General features: G+C 51.9%; 7 protein-coding genes across 7 annotated transcripts; 2 read left to right on the top strand and 5 right to left on the bottom strand.

Annotated features, from left to right (window-relative positions):
• Positions 1-218: 218 nt before the first annotated feature.
• BDW47DRAFT_116755 (uncharacterized protein) lies at positions 219-3893 on the top strand (the record flags this gene model as incomplete). Its single annotated transcript, XM_024814982.1, has 7 exons — positions 219-368; positions 429-2194; positions 2231-2412; positions 2446-2657; positions 2697-2980; positions 3011-3109; positions 3149-3893. 7 exons carry the CDS (start codon positions 219-221, stop codon positions 3891-3893), a joined length of 3438 nt encoding a protein of 1145 aa, XP_024673114.1.
• A 236-nt stretch (positions 3894-4129) lies between these two features.
• Positions 4130-5759, bottom strand: BDW47DRAFT_103685 (SUR7/PalI family protein). Its single transcript, XM_024812133.1, has 2 exons — positions 5423-5759; positions 4130-5365 (listed from the first exon to the last, which is right to left on the bottom strand). Exons 1-2 carry the CDS (start codon positions 5558-5560, stop codon positions 4514-4516), a joined length of 990 nt encoding a protein of 329 aa, XP_024673113.1. The 5' UTR covers positions 5561-5759; the 3' UTR covers positions 4130-4513.
• A 412-nt stretch (positions 5760-6171) lies between these two features.
• BDW47DRAFT_16349 (glycoside hydrolase family 5 protein) lies at positions 6172-7824 on the bottom strand. Its single transcript, XM_024818345.1, has 6 exons — positions 7588-7824; positions 7470-7528; positions 7272-7424; positions 7145-7209; positions 7000-7097; positions 6172-6951 (listed from the first exon to the last, which is right to left on the bottom strand). Exons 1-6 carry the CDS (start codon positions 7673-7675, stop codon positions 6410-6412), a joined length of 1005 nt encoding a protein of 334 aa, XP_024673112.1. The 5' UTR covers positions 7676-7824; the 3' UTR covers positions 6172-6409.
• BDW47DRAFT_103682 (uncharacterized protein) lies at positions 7402-8190 on the bottom strand. Its single transcript, XM_024812132.1, has 3 exons — positions 7588-8190; positions 7470-7528; positions 7402-7424 (listed from the first exon to the last, which is right to left on the bottom strand). The coding sequence occupies exon 1, from the start codon at positions 8183-8185 to the stop codon at positions 7937-7939; it is 249 nt and encodes an 82-aa protein (XP_024673111.1). The 5' UTR covers positions 8186-8190; the 3' UTR covers positions 7402-7424; positions 7470-7528; positions 7588-7936.
• A 240-nt stretch (positions 8191-8430) lies between these two features.
• On the bottom strand, positions 8431-9658 carry BDW47DRAFT_124736 (SGNH/GDSL hydrolase family protein; the record flags this gene model as incomplete). The annotated part of the gene is made up of 5 exons (XM_024816300.1): positions 8431-8634; positions 8725-8980; positions 9078-9324; positions 9391-9473; positions 9537-9658. The coding sequence occupies 5 exons, from the start codon at positions 9656-9658 to the stop codon at positions 8431-8433; spliced, it is 912 nt and encodes a 303-aa protein (XP_024673110.1).
• A 537-nt stretch (positions 9659-10195) lies between these two features.
• Positions 10196-14018, bottom strand: BDW47DRAFT_103680 (tRNA (34-2'-O)-methyltransferase regulator RTT10). Its single transcript, XM_024812131.1, has 3 exons — positions 13787-14018; positions 11018-13732; positions 10196-10969 (listed from the first exon to the last, which is right to left on the bottom strand). Exons 1-3 carry the CDS (start codon positions 13802-13804, stop codon positions 10217-10219), a joined length of 3486 nt encoding a protein of 1161 aa, XP_024673109.1. The 5' UTR covers positions 13805-14018; the 3' UTR covers positions 10196-10216.
• Positions 14019-15229: 1211 nt separating this feature from the next.
• Positions 15230-16894, top strand: BDW47DRAFT_16267 (Eisosome component PIL1/LSP1 family protein). Its single transcript, XM_024818344.1, has 4 exons — positions 15230-15625; positions 15716-15849; positions 15912-16095; positions 16170-16894. The coding sequence occupies exons 1-4, from the start codon at positions 15508-15510 to the stop codon at positions 16784-16786; spliced, it is 1053 nt and encodes a 350-aa protein (XP_024673108.1). The 5' UTR covers positions 15230-15507; the 3' UTR covers positions 16787-16894.
• The last annotated feature ends 1920 nt before the right edge of the window (positions 16895-18814 follow it).

Below are 18814 nucleotides of genomic sequence, written 5' to 3'. Positions count from 1 at the left end.
ATCTTGACGATTGACCACGGATCGGAATTCTCCCACACCTCGTCCAGAAGAAAGTGAGGAAAGGGAAATACAATCAAGGGAGATTCGGAATCATGCAGGATGGGAATCAAATGGTTACTCCTCACTAACCTGGCCATCTCCAACGCCTATGAACCTGTCCCGGCCTATAATGCTACCGACTAAGACTCACTCGCGGAGACCCAGTTGAATCTCACACCATGGCGTCTATCCAGCCATGGATAGGACCCCTCATTGAACAATCTTTGTCTCTTTGTTTGCACGCGCAATTGGATAATCTGGAGGTCGAGGATGATGGAAGCAACTTGCGATTTAAAGTTCCTTCGGGACGCCATGCCATGATAACTGCGGTAAGCCTACTCTTTGGATATGTTCGCAGGACTTGGCTAATCGCTCCATTGGTTGGATAGTGGGATAACATGAAGAATTGGTCCAAAGCAAGAATCACGGATCAGTTGACACAACTCGATGCGATCATCTCCGAAGAATCACTCGAAGTATACAATCGATCATTCCCCCATCGACCGGTGGACATCAAGGAAGCCAGAGGATGTTGCATGCGACTACTCGATTTTGAGTTGGTTCTCGAATATGCCGCTTCGAGCCCAGGGATCCATTTTTACGTCAAGCGTTTCGATGTCGCATGGGAGGGATTCAGGTACAAGGGTCCCGTTCCAGGGAGATTGCCCAAAAAATCAAAGGAACTCATGGAGTTGATAAACCAGGCCTTCAAACACGCTAAGTCGGCAGGGAAAGGGGGCCAAGTTTCGAAAGATACTCGCTTTTATGGCTCTCCTGACTCATTGAAGGGCCATGCCTCCCAAGCTCCTGGCACACAGAGCGTTTTGATGTCTCAGGTACCTTCAGATCTCCGTAAATTGGCGTACGGTTCACAAGCAGCTCCGCTGCCAGTAAACCCGGATCAGCTTCTGGGTCATCTCGGTGGTGGCGCTCACGTTTCACAGAACGGGTCCCCATCACAGGCACCGCCTGAGACCGTGGCCCAACCAAATGAAGCAGTGGGAACTGACCAGACTCGTGGAAGTGATGTCTCTATCGAGGCCGATACTAGACCTTCGGTTCAAGATTATGTGCAGCTCCTGGACCCGGTATCTGTTTCTAGGCTCAAGACTCCCGAACGGAATACTCCCGGCATGGGTGAACGCATGAGAGATAAGGCGGAAGAGTGTACAAATCCCGCGCAGGAACCAGATCGAGAAGAAAAAGTGGAAAAACATGCCAAATCGCCCGCTCAGACTGGCGCCTCTAAACAGACATTAACGGACAGCGAGGATTTCAACGGCCCAAAACGCAGCCGAGAAAACCCTTGGGAAGGTATGACAATGATTTCCAAAAAGGACGTGGAAATCCCCAAGGATCAGAGGAAACTCTTTGAACAACATCTCCGTCGTTGGATACCGGCTTCACCGGGAAGGGATGAAATTACAGGAAACGTACCACCTGCACTCTTGCACCAATGGAATCAAATTGCGCTAAAGAGACACCGCATGGCCCAGCAACCAGGCCCGAGGAGCTCAACTCCTGACCCAGCCGTTTCAGACGACGCACAGCCCGATACACCCCACCATTCCCCGGAGCCAGATCCAGAGTCCGACCATGACTCGACATATTCCAATTGGTCCGCTAGTGATAAGTCCATGAGGGATGCATCTCCAAGCCGAAGAATTCCAGCTGACAGCAGCCCCATACGAGAAAGACCCAGGGGTAGACGAGCCGACTTGCAACGGGCCGAATTAGATTCCACTCGCAATCAACCAGAAGCCGATGCTGAGCCAGAACGAGACATACTGATGGGAAGCCCACCAAAGCAAGGCCATAAGCCAAACCCGGGCACGACTGATGGTGATACTTGTCTTGAGGACACCAGGGCTCATATACAAGAGGCGCATGAGTCTGACAATGAAAGCGATGACTCTACGATGGAAACCTCTGTCCCGTGCGCCCTCGGAAGCAATTCCCAGCCAACGTACCCGGCCAGTCAGCCAGAAAACGGTGTCGACAGCTCGGGCTCGGCACACGAGCAGTCTGTCCAAGAGCATGTGCAGGTCATGGAAACCCCTGCCAATAAACGTCGAGCGGCGAAGCCCAAAGGGAGCCCTAACCATACCGACTCAGGTTCGCAGCCGTCTGGGCAGTCATCGTCATCGGGGCCAAAGTCGTCTCAATCCCGTATACTCAACACATATGCAAGCAACAATGGTGATCCCGAACGCACGCAAGATACGAATGTTTCAATCGGGTCAGAGGATGGCTCAAACAACGCCGATATACCGGGCACGCAACCAAGTACGGGACACTGGTCAATGCAAGGAACAACGTTCTCCCAGCCGGATATGTTGCTCGATTCTTCGGCGTTCAGAAATAGAGAACAGAGTGCCGGAGTGGTCAATTCTACGTGCCAGTCAGAAGAGTCATCGAAGCCGTTCTCATCGTACCGAGAGGTCTTACACTCAACTCAGTCGGAAGATATCGAGGATGCATCGGGCCCTAGCAGTTCGCTGCCTGATCTCCTTGTCGAACATGCCAAAAGATTAGCATTGAAGCGAGGCGTTTCTGAAGTTGATAGTGACCTATCAATGTCGAAGCGATTCAAAGCGCAACACGACGAGGACCTCGATGTGAGCCGGTCGGTATCGGAAATCATGACCCGTCGACAGAGCTATATCAGTGGCTCCCCTGAGCATTTCGAAGCGCAACGGATACATGAGAAATTCCGGAGCGCCTACCCCAGCTACACGGGGGATTTCCTCCATTTCACAGAACTATGCTCCATGCTGCGATCTCTGCGGAGTCAAGGGAATCTCACGCGGTCTTTCCTATGGGACGACTTCATCATCAAGCACTTGCAAGACTACCCGCAGCATCAGGAGCAGTCATCCGCCGCGGAAACCAAGACACTACCATACGGAGAGTTCTTCCTATCGACATATAACAAGCCCTCGTACAAGAAACGAGACCTCACCGTCAAGAGCATCGAGGTCGCAGCCGCACAGTATGTGCCCTTCAGCGAGCCGAGCCCTGTTCACCAGGCCGATGCAAAGGTCTCATTCACAGGCAGTCTGGTGGACCGGTTCTCCAATTTCCACGCGCACTCGTTTGGACCCGCCAGTCAGAGCGGCCAGACCGACCCGGATATCGACCGGATGCCGTCCACCCAGTCCACGGACTCCCAGGAAGACACGCAGGCGGCCGCTGAAGAACAGCTGCTGGGCGAAGTGTCCCAAGCATCCGCGCGCGAGGAGGCAGGCCACGAGCGCAGTGGTCCCAACAAAGAACATCACACAGCGCCTCCCAACCAACATTCAGAAGAAGCAGGTGCCAAACATTCCCCAAGCCCCACCGAATCACAATACGACGACGCCATTGAAGAGGCGCGGCAAAGCCGCGCCCCTGATGGACCCCGCTCAGCCAGCGCCTCCGAAAGCGATTCACGCTACAAAGACGCAGTGAACGAGACCGAAGCTAGTCCAGCCGGTGAAACCGAAACTCATCTCGAGCCCACCATCCCCGAAAGCGTTTCCGAATCCGTCTACGACGACCCCATGGACGAAACGCACGAAACAGCGAGCATCGAGCTCGGCGACGACAAGGACACCGAGGCAGGTCCGTCCTCTACAGCAGATGCAAAATGTCTCACTGAGCAGAAATCCGACGCCGGAAGCGACAACGAGAACTGGTTTGACTCCCTGCACCATATCTGGGAGCGTTCCGACGCGGACCCCCCGTGGTCAGACGACCGGAACACGCCATTCAAGACGTGGGCGCGGGAGACGCTGAACGTCAAGTCGGAGGTGAAGCGGCGGGGGTGGGCTTATGCGGTTGACGAGAAGGGGGTGGTGCAGCGGCCTCGTTGATTTCGACTTTCTTTGGTTTTGCTTTGCTTTTACGGTGTTTACTGTTCTGATATCCCGAGTTGCAGACAGGCTCACGGCGTTGATTTTGTACGGTGTGGTTGCTCAGGTAAGACCAGAATGGCAGCTGACCGTGTCCTAACTATGAATGTGTATGATATGGACTGAACTTGTTGATAACTATCTCACCTAAAATACCAGATACTAAAGACAATACACCCATCTCGCAAGTAATGCAGTAACCATGAGAATAGTAGATAGATTTCACATCTAACAACAATAATAAATAAAAAGGAGGGTATCTAAGCCGCAGCCATATCTATCGATAACAATGACAAAACAAGTAAACCAGTAACCAGTAGCCCGAGCGAAAATACTAAACAAAAATATCAAAACCCAATATAGCCTGCCCGACCGGTAACATGCAAGTGATGACGATGACGATGGCAGGAAGATGAGATGGAGGATAAACGCTCAGATCAAGCAATCACAATCATGAGGCGGGTGGCATTATGTTTCATAATACAAGATGGGATCTCCGCGATCGGTCGCGTATTTCTTTTTTGTTGTTTTGTTGTTTTCTTTTATTTTATTCCAGTACGCTCTCTTTCAAAAAGTAGAGCTTAGGCGTGGCGGAACGGCTCGTAGGCGTTGTTGGCCCGGCTCTGGGGAGGCAGAGGGGGGTACGAAGTGTTGGCCTGGTTGTTGTCGTAAGGGCCCAGGGGCTCGTAGGTGTAGGGGGTCTTCTCGGCCGTAACGGGGCGAGGACCGGCCCGGTTCTTGTGGTTGTAAGGGGAGCGACCGGAGCAGCAGCAGGTAGAGAGGAGCCAGAAGAGGGCGGCAGCGAGGGAGAAGGCGACGGCGAGCCAGGAGGCAGCGTAGATGTTCTTGCCGATGGAACCGACGATGCCAAGGGGCTTGAGCTTCTCGTTGAAGAGGCCGAGGATGACGACGAAGAGGGCGGTAGAGGTCGCTGAGGCGGCGGCGGTGAAGAGGAAGGCGACGACGGAGATGAGGGTAGTCACGCAGCTGCCCCAGCGGGAGCAGATGGCGAAGGCGCCGACGAGGAGCTCGATGACGGTCGCGACGAAGGCGATGATGTAGGCGACGGACATCCACTTGGAGACCTTCTTGTAGACGTCGAGGGCCTTGTCCATGCCGTCGGGGAGGGCGTTCTGCAGGCCCGTCTGCTCGAGGTTCCAGACCTCCATGGGGTTGAACCAGAACTCGGTCTTGGGCTTAGAGCACTCGGAGGTGTCGTACTTGTTGTCCTTGGTGACGTTGCCTTGGCAGTAGCCCCAGAGACCGATGTCGTAGAAGTCGGCGACGGTCACGCCAAGTTGCTTCTGGACCTGCTCGAGAGCAGTCTTGATGTCGCCATCGTCGACGTGGATGTTGGCCTTTCCCAGTTTGTCGAGGGCTTGATCGACCCCGGATTGAACTTCGGAGGATTCGGTGACATTTTGCAGGTTGGCCTATTGGATGGTTAATATTTATCATGCCTTTTTTACGATGTGGAAGGGGGATCATACTCGGAAGAAATAGAGGTTGTTGAGAGAGCCCGAATTGGAATTTGTGCAGCCCAGCCCGACCATGATCAAACAGATCAGGGACGCGATGGTCAAGGCATATGGGGTGATGATACAGAGCACGCGGCCGCCTTTACCCATGATGACGTATTTCTTGTTTTGGTGTAATTTCCTCTGTTTTCTTATTGAATTGTGGGGTTGGAATAACGTGTAAAGTGGAGGAGAGAAGGTGAGGAGGGAAGGAAGGAGGACGGAGAATAAATGCAGATGGAAGAGAAGATGGGAAGAGAAGTTGAAGAATGAAGGAAAAGAAAGAGGTTGGATGGAAGTTTTAAACGAGTTGACGGCCTGAAGATCGATGCCTGTTTATTTTATCACGGATACCTATTTTCTTCGCTTTCCTACAGGGGGCGCAGTCCTTTCTCTCCATTCTCTGCTTCTTCTCCGCCATGGAGATCGACCGGCCAACCACATCCGTTACCCTACACTACGCCACGCTCTGTTTCTAAAAATTGACCAACCCAAATATGGCCAAATGACGCGGTGGGCCAAGGAACTGCATCCTGATCGGTTCATGATCGGCAGACACAGCACCAGCCTTCATTGCCGCCACGTCATGCGAGACCAGTGGCTGGGTCGTATTTCATCATCCGGCTGTCTCTTGATTGATTGTATGATTGATACAAATTGATACAAATTGATACAAATTGATATGGACTGAGATGGATTGAGATGGATTGAGATGGATTTTTCTGATGGTCAATGGTCAGGATGGTAAATATGGACGAGTCGAGACCCGTATCAGATTGATGAGGACGTGTCAGACAGAGTCTCCAGATCCCTCAGTGGGTCGACGATTATCACGGCCCATGGTCGAGTCAGGAACACAGGACCACGACCAGGCAGCAAGTTTACCGGATCCTTTTACATTCTGCCTGGTAGTACATCATTTCCCTCACACACACACACAACAGGGTCGACGAATGAGCACTACTGCTTCTTCCCCATATACCCCTTGATCAGATCGAACATTCCCCCCGCATAAGCCGGTCCCTGCTCGGGCTCCATGTTGAACATGTAGTCCGCCCACCACGGGCCCGCCGCCCACCAGAGCGCGCCCTTCCAGACATCCTCGTTCTCAACCAACGTGTCCAGGAACCCGGTCAACGCCTTCTTGCATACGTCGTTCACGCCTCCCGCGAACTCTCCGATCACGCCGACCTTCTCGTTCTCGCGCAGCCACTCCGTCGCAGCCTGCAGACGTTCGGTCCCGATCGTCTCCGACACGCATGTCTCCGAGGTGCCGGACCCGTCGGCGTCCAGATACTGGTGCATCTGGTAGACGAGCTTGTCCGATGGATCCTTGAGCGCTTTCAGGTTGTCGTTGACCTCGACCCAGGTCCACGCTCCCGACCAGGAGTTGCCCTCGGCGAAGATCCACTGCTCGGTTGCGCCCGAGGCACGGATTCCGTCGATGGCGGCCTGGTTGAGGTTGAGGACGAGCTCTTGGTCCATCTCATGGTATTCATTGTCTGACACAGTTAATACAATCTAGGATTGAGTCGTGGTGGATGACATACTCGTGTCGAACACAACAAGCTCGTTGCCCTTGAACTTGCCGGCGAGATTCTCCCAGAAGGTCTGGAAGTCGGCCGTGGCGGTGATGATCTCGCCGTTGCTGGACATGTTAAATGATTGCTGCCATAGATGGGGAGACACACTCACTATCTGCCGTAGTTGTGCGGGTCCAGGATAGCATGGACGCCTTGGTCGGTGATGCCGTTGATCACCTGAAGGATTCAAATCAGCACGGATCACTCTTCTGGAAAGGTTTCATGAAAAGGAAACGTACCTCCGTCAGATTCTTCAGATACGCCTCGTCGTACGTCCCGGTCATCTTCTCGGGCACCAGGCGCTCCATCAGGAACTGGACGCGGAACATGTTCATGCCCTTGCCGACGAGGGTTTTGATGGTCGCCGGGTCAGGGAAGATGTATTCCGTGCCCTAACCAGTCAGCCTCTTTCTTCATCGCTTGTGTGTATTGCATACATAGACTCCGGGAACGGTGTCTTCACCAAACTCGGCACCGGATTCGTTGGTTCCCAGCCCTGTGCTGTCAGCATTATGTATAAAAGGACAAGAAGGACAAAAGAGAAGGAGATCATACATTCAAGAGCACCAGCTCGCTTGGTATGCGCCGGGGCAGCCACAGCGGAACCGGCCGCTGCGGCGAAGATCAGAGAGCTGAGCTTCATACTAACAAATGAATGAACAAAGTCTGGATCGAATAGAATATACAAGAAAGAAACGTCAAAAAGAGTGTAGCTGAACAAGAAAACAAGACCACCCTATCCTCGAGACTCAACCCAACTATATATACCCCCATTCCAACGCCTCAAATTACACCCCGCAAAATATCACACGATAGACGCACATCGTGAATAACTTTCTCCGTCCACCCATATTACACCAAATTAGCCCATGAAACAAAAACCTCGGATTGTCGGGCCGAATCTTCACCAAAGCCAAGAAGTATGCAGTATAGAATCATAAGGTCGACGTTCCTTAACGTAAGGAGAAAAAAACACGCCAATTGGCGTGTTTACCGAAGATTTGCCCCGACAAGGAGATGGAATTTTCCGGATGGGGTCGAACGCTGCAGAAAGGTGGTGTTTAACGTGAAACGGTGGAGATGAGGGATGGTTAACTTGGGGGGTTAATCTTGGACGAGACGGACTAGACCGGGGGGGATCAGGTACATACATGCATACTACTGTACTTGAGTACTAGTAAGACTAGGGACTAGGGAAGGATGGGTAGATCTACGCCCGCGTCCTTCTGGGAAGAAATTATCAATGATAAGTATATGTGTTGATATCTACTAGGTACCTAGTTTAACATAACTATGACGAACATGTGGAGTATAAACTAAATATCAAATATAAAAAATTCACTATCCGTACTATCCTATACTATCTCGCAAAGATATGTACCTTAGATGACTAGGTAACTACCACCCCCCCAGACCCTCCAGCACACCCTTCATATCCCCCGCCTGCAAACCCTGATACTTCGCACTCGGATGATAGTCATTCCACCAGACACAAGACGTCCCGTCCTCATTGATGCACGTCGCATCGGGGAAGCCGCTCTTCTCAGGGTTATCCAGAACGCTGGTCATGAATGTCCAGGAGTCGTAGACGACAGTCGTAACCTATCATATCATTAGCATTAGCCTCAATCCTCTTATATCCCCCATAAAGCAGCGCAACCAAAAAGAAAAAGGAATTGTGGGTAAACATACCCCCTCATGCTCCCCCTCAAACCCCTCAACCATAGCCGCCAACTGCTTATTATAAGCCGCCAGATAAGCAGCATGCTGCTCGACGACCTCATCGCCCTGGCCCAGGAACAACGGGCTGCGGCTGGTGGGCGGCACGTTGAGGAGGAGGAATTTGCGGCCGCCGGCTTTGTAGATTTCTTCGAGGAGGGATGCGATACGCGAGGTTAGTTTTGGGATGAATGTGTCGGCGTCGGTTGAGGAGTAAACGTTGCCGATGCTATTTTATACTAGTCAGTGGCTATACAGTTTATGTACCCAATGCTTCAATGTTCAGAGCAGAAAGTAAACAGGAAAGAAAAACAAGGGAGGAATACTCATTAATCCCAATCCAAAACCCAAACACCGCATTCTCCGCCGTCCAAGGCGCACTCTCCGGCTTACTAGCATAGACATCTCCGAACATCTTCACCTGAGACACGAGGTCGCCGTCGACGCCCTTAACAAGGGTATTGTCGACCGTGGCGCCACCGATCGCTAGATTGTATGAGAGGACCAGCGAGGCGTTCTCCGCTGTTGTGAGGTATCCGACCCAATTTGCGCCGCCGGTTGTTGTGCCTTCGCCTGTTTTTTCATTCATATTAGTAGTTGCAAATAGAGAGTGGACAGTATGTGCTGGGGGGGTCGTACCTAGCGCGGGATTACCCATGGGGTTTGCTGGCGAGGGCTGTTCGCCTGTGGTCAGGAAGTTGGTTTGGGTGTATGAGTTTCCGCTGGGCGGGGGTTAGTTCTGTATTCAAGGTTGTGAAGGTATCGAGGGTATGAGTATGATGTACAATGTGAAGAAATATGTCGCGTCGGCAGCCTCCTGTTGCTGTTGCTGAGGCTGGGCCCAGGGCCGTGCAGCGACGGCGACGGCCATAGTCGTGGCCGTTAGCCATGGGAGTTGGATCATCATGGTGAACGAGGAACAGTAGATATCTCAATATCTAGCTAGCAGATAGTCGAATCCAGGACAAGAATTAAAATCAGCATATACTGGATTGCGAAGGGATAAAACTCCCGCAGACCCATTTTATAAGTAAACGAGCACCACAGCCAAACCCGGAGCGGACATCTCCTGTCGCCTGAGTCATGCTCCTTACAGCTGATTGAAACTGCAGTCATACATACACGCGCATATATGCGGAATTTACCCGAGTCGGCAGTTGATAGGAGGACAATTACTCAGTGGTCTTAATATTACTTCTGCGGGGTAGGCGTCAGCCCTGAAGAATGAGGCTAATCACCGGGTTTGGGGTTTTAGGGAGGGGCGTGGGTGAAACGGACTATACCGGTTTGATCACGGATTTGGGGGGCTGGATGGGGTAGATCCTTTTGGCGGAGATTTTTGCTTTCATACTCTAGGGGGTTCAAGTGTGTGAGAGTGTGTGTGGATGGATATACGTATGTACAATTGTAGGTATGATACATGCAACACGGCCACTTTAAATCTAATCTATGCATGACATTGTAATCAATTCGTGTTGAGAAACCTTTGTGGCACGTTAAACAGCTCCATCCCGACGCCACAGACCAGCAGTTTCGTCTCCCCGGTTGCTTCACGAATCACGTCCACAGACGAGATGTCCTCCACCGCGCTGTACTGGTCAACCAGGTTCTGAACCTGGATGCCACCGTCCGCCGCAGTTTTGCGGGCGTCGACCTCCGCCCGCCAAAGCTTAACGCGGTTGTCGTTCCCAGACGAGGCAAATACGATGTGCAGAGCGTCGCCGTGCGCAGCCGGGCGTTGCACGAGGACTTTCGTCGTCGAGATGCATGCCGCGTGGGCGTCGGGGATGGTGACCGTGGAGATGGCGTCGCTTGACCCTCCGTCGGTGTGAGTGAAGTTGGTGCGCACTAGAGATAGCGTCAGGGCGTTGTCGTCGCCGCCGGCGATGACGAGTGATGCTGTAGTGGAGATTTCAACCAGCTCGACGGTCTTGATGCTGTTCGAGTGAACCTGGTAGCGGTTCTCGCAGGCGATGATCGTCTCCGCGTGGATGGGTGTCGCGTGGATTGGCTGTTTCAGGCGAATGGTGGACCCAACTGTGTAGAAGGGCTCGATGACAGGGGTGAGGTTCCATAGCGTGAGGTGTCCGTCTGTAGAGGCTGTGATTAGGCTAAGGGATGAGTCGCGGAGGATGAAGTGCGCTTGGGTGAGACAGTTGCTCGTGTAGGTGCCTTTGGATAGGAGAGTGAAGCCGCCGGACGCAGAGTAGTGGAAGAGCTACGATATTAGCAATAATCCAGCGCGTGGAAAGGGTAGCTAGCTTACCTTGATCTGGGAGTTCGAGTATGTCAGACAAAGGAGGAACTCCCCCTCGGCCTCGCCATCTACCTCAAGCAGGTCGAAGCTGGTTATTCGCAGATCAGACTTGGGGTCGTCCTTGGGAGCTTGGGCCACGGAGACCGTGGCCAGACCGAACATGGGAAGCTTCCGATTCCGCCAAACATACAGTTCCTCTCTTCCAGAGCTGCTGAAGAGGAACTGCCCGCTTCGCGACCAGGCGACGTGTTGTGTCCCCGAGTCGTGTTTCCGCAGCGTGCGCAGACACTTGAACGCGCCCCAGAGAACTCGGTTCTGCGGATCGATGGGAGCGAAGATACGAATATTGGTGTCTTCTGAGCCCGTCGCAAACAGCTTGGTGCCTTCGTCCGTCGACTGACAAACACTCATGGTTTGTATCTCGCGGCCGTGGCCACCCGCCCGCACAGTCCGCTGGGAATCCGGTTGGATCTGCAGGATCTTGAGACTGGACTGGATCCACAGAAACATGCCGGCCGTGCCGTCTCCGCGGCCGGGCTGGAAGGTCCACACGCGGCGCGGCCCTCCGCACCAGGCCCGAGCAAGCTCACACTGCTTGGTCTCGTTCCAGAGGATAAAATCCATACCCCGGAACCCATACAGCATGAGATCTCCGGATGACTTGTCAACGTATGCACCTTCGAGGGCGATGTCTATCGCTGGGCATGTCTGATGGACCGTTTGCACATCCACCGAGTCTGGAGATCCATCTGCGACCTGAAGCTCGTGGACCCGATAGTCCCCACCGCGGCTGCAAGTCAAAAAGTAACCCGACGGCGGACAAGCGTCACCGTAGAGAGACTCGAATGATATAACCTGGTTCACGACCTCCCTCGTGTGTATAGTTCGTGTAAAGACGAAGGTAAGGGGGGTTTCTGAGCTGGTAACCCGGTATGATGCGATTTTGCCCTGCCAGGCTCCCAGGACCAAATATTGTTTGTCACGAATGAGAGATGCGCCAGACACCTCAAAGTGAGGAGGAAGAATCAGAGTTGTTTTATCCAAGTGCGTCTCTCCATTATCCATCAGGGTGGCTGTAATCAGATCAGCTTTCTCGCCGGAGACGTATGTTGCGATGAAGGTCAAGGTCTCAGATGAGCCGGCCACGTCGCGGTTGCTGTTTAGGATATAGAGCCTCTGTGGTCGTTGTCCGATGTCCGTGATGTTACGTAGCGTTTTGTTTCTGTGGGTGTATAGCCGTATCAAGCCCCGAGCGTTGCTTAGCAGTGCCAGCTCACTCTGCGGTAGAGTCGCGATGATTGCAAAGGAACGCAGGTCTTCTTCCGTAGTCAATGTTTCCTGGAGTATGTGCTGTTGGGCAGAGGTCCCGTGGGTTCCAATCCAACCAAGCTGGACTTGCCCTCGGGTGGTCGTTCCAATGAAACAGTCCGCGGTGACAAAAGCAAAGGCCTTCATGTTGTTTTCGGTGCGAATTTTCGAGTCTTGCAGATCCACTGTGCTCGAGATGACGTTGTTCTTGTTTGGCAAAATCGCCGCGCCGTCCTCGGCCGCAACAATTTGAAATGTCTTCAAAGCCCCGTCCGAACCGCCGCTGTAGACTGTTGTCACCGGGCCGCTGGTCTGCAGATCCGTTGACCAGATGTGCTTCCCAGCGTGGTTGTGAACTGAGGACAGCTCGTTGAGCTTGAATACTGTATCCTGGGACGGGGACAGTTCCCATCGAAGAGCCCACACGACCGACGTTGCATCTTCGCCACACGAGACTAGGTTCATCTCACACTGCTCCCCTGTCATCTGCGGCAGGAAATGTACACTCCAGATCCGGGCGTTGTGGGCGAAACAGCTCACAAGGGAGGATTCGTGGGCGGGTAGCTCGCCAAATCCCGTGCTACGGAGTTCAAACCCATCCGTCGAGTAAGGAGAATGGTCGTGCCGAGTCGTTTGCTCACAATTCGATATATCCCATAACTTCACCATCCGGTCATCACTACAGCTGGCCAGTAAACGCCCCGTAGGACGGCCCGGCAAGGACGTGATGAGGGGAGATATCCGAACTCCGAAGATAGACCCCTCATGGCCAGTGAAGAAGTGGTGGATTGAGCCCGCTCCCTGGGCGAGCCAGTTATCCTCATTAAGAAAACAGGACCATACAATGATCTCGCCAAAGGCAGTCCCCGCCGTGATCAAGACATGAGATGGGGAAAGCGCGAGAATATCTGCGGCGTAAAGGATCGACTTGACTCCGGTCACGAGTTGTCGGACGTGAATCTTCTTCGCATACTTCGAGGATTCATGATCCGTGATGTGAACTCCCAGGATGGCATTATGAGCCGTGACTACAAAGGCTTTCTCTCTATCATCTTCCGGAGCAGACGTGCATCCGGTGAGGATCCAGTCGGGCGCCAGATATTCGGCGCTCGTGGCTTGCAGGTTTGCTTGCCTTTCCCCAGACGCACTGGGACCAAAATTCAAGTCAACCCCTCTCAAGGACTGGCCTCCCCACGCGATCAGTTGAACATGGGCAGTGTCATCCGGTCCTTGGCTTTGCTGCAAGACCATGAAACCATGGACATTATTTCGCTTGAAGGTCTTGAGTTGGGCCAGCAGAGTCCCGGTCTCATCCTCAATAAGACGAATATAGGAACCATGTCCCTGAAGGATGAGGTTGGTACCTCCCAGGCTGAGCACCTTCAGTGCAGCCACTGGGAGACATGCATCAATGTGCTACCGATGGGTCAGATTGTGCGCTGCGGGGACGCTGAGGGGCTGGCGACTGACCTCGAGTGAGGGATGCATTGGGGGTATCAAGGGAACGCATTGACCACCAGGCTCTTGGAATGACCTAAACAAGGTCTTTTGACGACTGGGATGCTTTCAAATAACATTCACCCCGCGTGGTTTTTCACTGGCGATTCCAGAATTTCCATCATATTATGCTTATGTAATGTTTTAATCCAATCATGTCTCTGCTATCCCGCACTGCATAAGGCATGTATAAGGATGTATATATGCTTTGTCATCTTATGTATCGATGCATCTTGTAGCATCCTCACTCCACGTTGAACGAGCAACCATGCACCATAGATTAAATACAATTTATACGAGTAGCTCACTGGGCATAGTTTAGATTACCCAATTGTTGGAATTAGCTCAAATAATCTCATCAAATTGGGGGGCTGTCTTTGCTTGATTTCATCGTATGATCAAACACTGCCCTGACATTATGAACTCCATGCAGTTTATATTGTCTGGGATTGAGAGAAGGAAAGAAGTGAAAGAACTACGAAATATGGGTGAACAAGGACAGAGATCCAGAGAAACATGATGATGATCCAAAGACACAAGGACTGCCCCTCCGATCCAGACATGAACCCATCCTAGACTTCAAGGACATCCCCTGCCTTAAATCTGTTCACACAATAAATATATACCGACTATCATCGTGTAATCGACCTCGGACCGACTCCACCGTCCACTGCGACCTTGTCATTGAACGAGGAGGACGATAGTAGGGGGAAGATCCGAGCAATCCACGGGTGGAGCCCATCCCCACTTATCTCTAATTGAGTGGTCATGGAGAAACAAGAGCCCCCCTCGATCGACTCCGTTGGGTAGAGATGGATGATAAGGTTGAACAAATATCACCCTCCCCATTCTCCCAACGGACATCCCGACCAGTCATGACATTTTCGAGTCGACCCGAGCTGTGAAGATTTGGCAATGGTTTGATCCATGACGTTGGACTCAGCCGATGACGTTGTTGACGGGATGAGATTTTGGTCTGGTTCAGGTGGTTGGATGAACATCCATAGATGGGGTCACCATGGAATGTGTCGGTTCTGTCCCCTGCAGGGCCCAATTCTCCCTTGCCTTGATCCTGAATCCCACCTCAGGATCCAATGTCGAGGTCGAGAGATGATCATGATCTTGTTGTTCAGGTAGACGTGGGTAAATCGTAATCGATAAAGCACCTGATCGATCTGGCCCATCATCCCAATCGGGTTAGTATCCCCCAAACAGAGTCTCGACGTCACCAACCTCCTCCCTCACACATACACCCATCTCTCGTCTCTTTCTTCTTTCTCTTCGTATCAACTTCTCTCTCCTCTCTTCTCACCTTTTCCTCTTGACTCTCGTCTATTCTCTCTCCTGTCCCACTCGATCCACTCGATCCACCTTCATCGTCTCCATTTTCTAGGCATCAAAACAACTCAACATCTTTCGAAGTAACCTAGTGTCATCCATCTATCCTTGGGTCATCGGTTTCTCCCCTTATTTAGTCCCTCCCGATCTCCTGTTCGGTTGCAGTTCCCCTCTTTCTCACCTGGTTGTCCTTCCGCCACATCCCGTTGCGCCTTCTGAATCACGTCACCGTCGCGCAGACCGTCCTTGAAAGAAACCGTCTTGCCCAATTGAAAACACCTTTCTTTCGCTTTTACTCACCTTCTACTCTTTCGTGTACTTAGAATCGACTGCGGTACTGAGCCGAACCTTTCATTATGCATCGCACCTATTCTATGCGCCAGACGCGCATGCCGACCGCATCACAGGTCGAGAACCCGCCCCCGCCCTTGTCCACCACCAAGACGAGCAGATGGCTTGGCAAAGGCGGCTTCGGTGAGTATTTGCCCCTCCGGATGTGATCGATCATCGGGTCGTGCGCTGTCGCTCGGATATGATAAATAACACTCCTAGGTGATGTGTCAGGCCACGCCTTCCGCAAGAATGCGGCAGGGGCGTTTGGCCCCGATCTCGCGAGGAAGCTGGCGCAGTTGGTGAAGATGGAGAAGAACGTCATGCGCAGCCTCGAGTTGGTGTCCAAGGAGCGCATGGAGACTGCGGTAGGTTGCACTGGCATGACCTGAGTCGCGATGATGACGTGCTAATCGTCCCTTGCGTACAGCAACAACTCTCCATCTGGGGTGAGAACTGCGACGAAGACGTCTCGGATGTGACCGACAAGCTGGGTGTTCTGCTGTACGAGGTCGGAGAGTTGGAGGATCTCTATGTCGACCGCTACGACCAGTATCGTGTCACCATCAAGAGCATCCGTAACATCGAGGCTTCCGTCCAGCCCAGCCGTGACCGTAAGTTCCAATGGCGCCACGATGTGTCTCTCGCCCACCACCCACACACATACTCACGTCCAATCTCCCTCCAGGCAAGCAGAAGATCACCGACGAGATCGCCAAGCTGAAGTACAAGGACCCGAACTCCCCTCGTATCGTCGTGCTCGAGCAGGAGCTGGTTCGCGCCGAGGCAGAGTCTCTCGTCGCCGAGGCCCAGCTGTCCAACATCACCCGCGAGAAGCTCAAGGCGGCCTTCTCGTACCAGTTCGACGCTCTCCGTGAGCACTGTGAGAAGGTGGCCATCATCGCCGGCTACGGCAAGCACCTGCTGGATCTCATTGACGACACGGCCGTTACTCCGGGTGAGACCCGCCAGGCCTACGATGGCTACGACGCCAGCAAGGCCATCATCAAGGACTGTGAGGGTGCCCTGGCCGACTGGGTGTCCTCCAAGGCCGTAGTCAAGTCTGAATTGTCGACCCGGTCGCGTACGCTCTCCCAACGCCATCGCGAGAACGTCCACAAGCAACGGGAGGGTGTCGACCTGTCCAACCAGGACCAAGCGATGCGGGGTGACCGTGACTCGTGGGTACCGGCGGGCCAGCACGCGACCTACCACGTCGTGGAAGACGGCGAAGAGGGTGCCAGCACGGTTGACGGCGAGGCCCGGGGACGAGACGAGGAGCGGGTGACCGTCGTCCCAGCCTAAGGGATCTCTCTCTCTTTCTTTTGGAATAATAATATTAGAGCACCGTCTGAGGTGAAAAGACGCCGGCGCTCTTCTTCAAACATACGAAGTGACCCATCCTATCGTCGGCTCTGCTGTTCTTTTCTTTTCTTTTTCTGTCATGGGATTCCCGCTTGATGCGTTGTCATTTGTTTGATGGTTAATGTTTAAAACTTTCCTTTTTTTTCTACAACCCGATGAGTTCCCGACTTATAATAATAATACAACTTGCACAACCTCCTTCCCATGAGCCAGTCCACCTTGCATTTCTGGACCTTATACGAAAGGGTCAGAGGTCTGGACAAGAATCAGACACGGGACGTGCCTACTGTTTAATGGAACGATGTAATAATACCATACTGTCTGCACGGGGTACATGACAATTCTGCTTTGTTGTTTGTTCAGGGTAGTAATTAATGTGTCTATTCAATGTGCATATATAATATATATAGTCAAATATTATTATGGAGTTTTATGCGATGTTCTACTCCGTAAATCTAGATGCTATACGGGTAGTCCAACCGGCTAGTTTCGATCAAAGTCGGCTTGCCGGTTTTTGGATGTCTAGATTTACTGCGAATGTCTAGGTAGGCTGACCGTGGTGATCTCGGAGTTAACCGGTTTGATTTGGTTCAAGGGGTATTATACTAAAATTTTGAGTTTCTCAGTTGGTTCTGGTGGTTTTGTATATGTGACTGGGACTGGTTCGTGTTTACTGAGATTGTGCTGAAGAGGCACAGGCAGGTTTGGGTGTAGTAGGTAGTTTCTCGGTGCTTGTTTGGATAACCTCCGGACAAAGACATGTCTATATCTCCTACGATTTGAGCATGATTTAGAATAGGCTAGTGAGTTGTTATAAGTCACGATAGATAGATAAGATAGGAATAGCATGAGGTAAGTCCTTGAGTTACCTAGGCTCATATAGTTACTAAGTACGCGACATGAATAGGTACACCTTATGTAGGTACATCATATAACATTTAGCTTGTATGAACTGTCCTATGGAGCATTGCTTGCAATCTTAAAAAGTTCCCTACAATAAATGAAATCTACCCTGGTTAGACGACTTATCTACCCCAATGCTCACAGTATCCGGTGTCGGATTTCGAGAGGTAATTACTGTAGGATATACATATACCTAGGCTAATTGACTGCGGTTTTAACATCAAGAGGAATGTCTGGCTCGATCTGAAGGCAATGCAATGTAATCAGTACGTTCATACTATGCGCTTACTATGCGCATCCCATTCAATCTTGAGGAGAAGAATGAAATAGTATAATATAAAAATCAATGCCAATTGCATACAGGTATCTAGGTACCTTAGTTATCCTCGGTGTCTCCGAGGTTACTTCAATTACCTAGTTTGGAAACGCAGATACTTTCCCTATAGGACTACCTAGGTACCTACCCTAGGTACCAAGTATTTAGTACCCACATACGAGTTCAGTATCGATTAGCGGGTGCCTTTTTCGTGGGAATCCGACAGTGGGCATTGTCAGTGACACTGGCACTAACAGTGGATACAGCCAACCAACCCGGTCTTACTCCCTTCATCCACTGTTTGGAATTGAATAATAGCAACTACCCAATAAATAGCAATGAATTCGACGCGTACTCCGCCCTCAGGTTGGTTCACACAATCACCTACCTGGTTCAGCTTCGATGCACTCACTACCTCCCTACCAAGGTACTGAAAAGAGGCTGTGGATGATGTCAGACCTACCTACCTACCTGCATTTCAGTAATGAGATAATTATACCCACCTACCTCAGTACCCAGTCAGATACGTACATACACACTAGGCCGTTAATCAAGACGTGATCAAACACTCAACGCTTGTGCTTGGGCTCACTTACCACCTGTTTACCTTCCCAATCTGGGAATCCAATTTACCCTGGCTGGCAAGTACCTTAGGTAGGTAGGTCGTAGGTACTCGATCACGTCTTGTCTGTGGGGAATAAGGTCATACCTGCCTGCATGCCAATGGCCGGGGTCGACCAGTCAGATGT

The sequence above is a fragment of the Aspergillus candidus genome (genome assembly GCF_002847045.1).
Source record: "Aspergillus candidus strain CBS 102.13 unplaced genomic scaffold BDW47scaffold_15, whole genome shotgun sequence".
Taxonomy (NCBI): Eukaryota; Fungi; Ascomycota; class Eurotiomycetes; order Eurotiales; family Aspergillaceae; genus Aspergillus; species Aspergillus candidus.
This window is presented reverse-complemented; position numbering and strand designations above follow the sequence as displayed.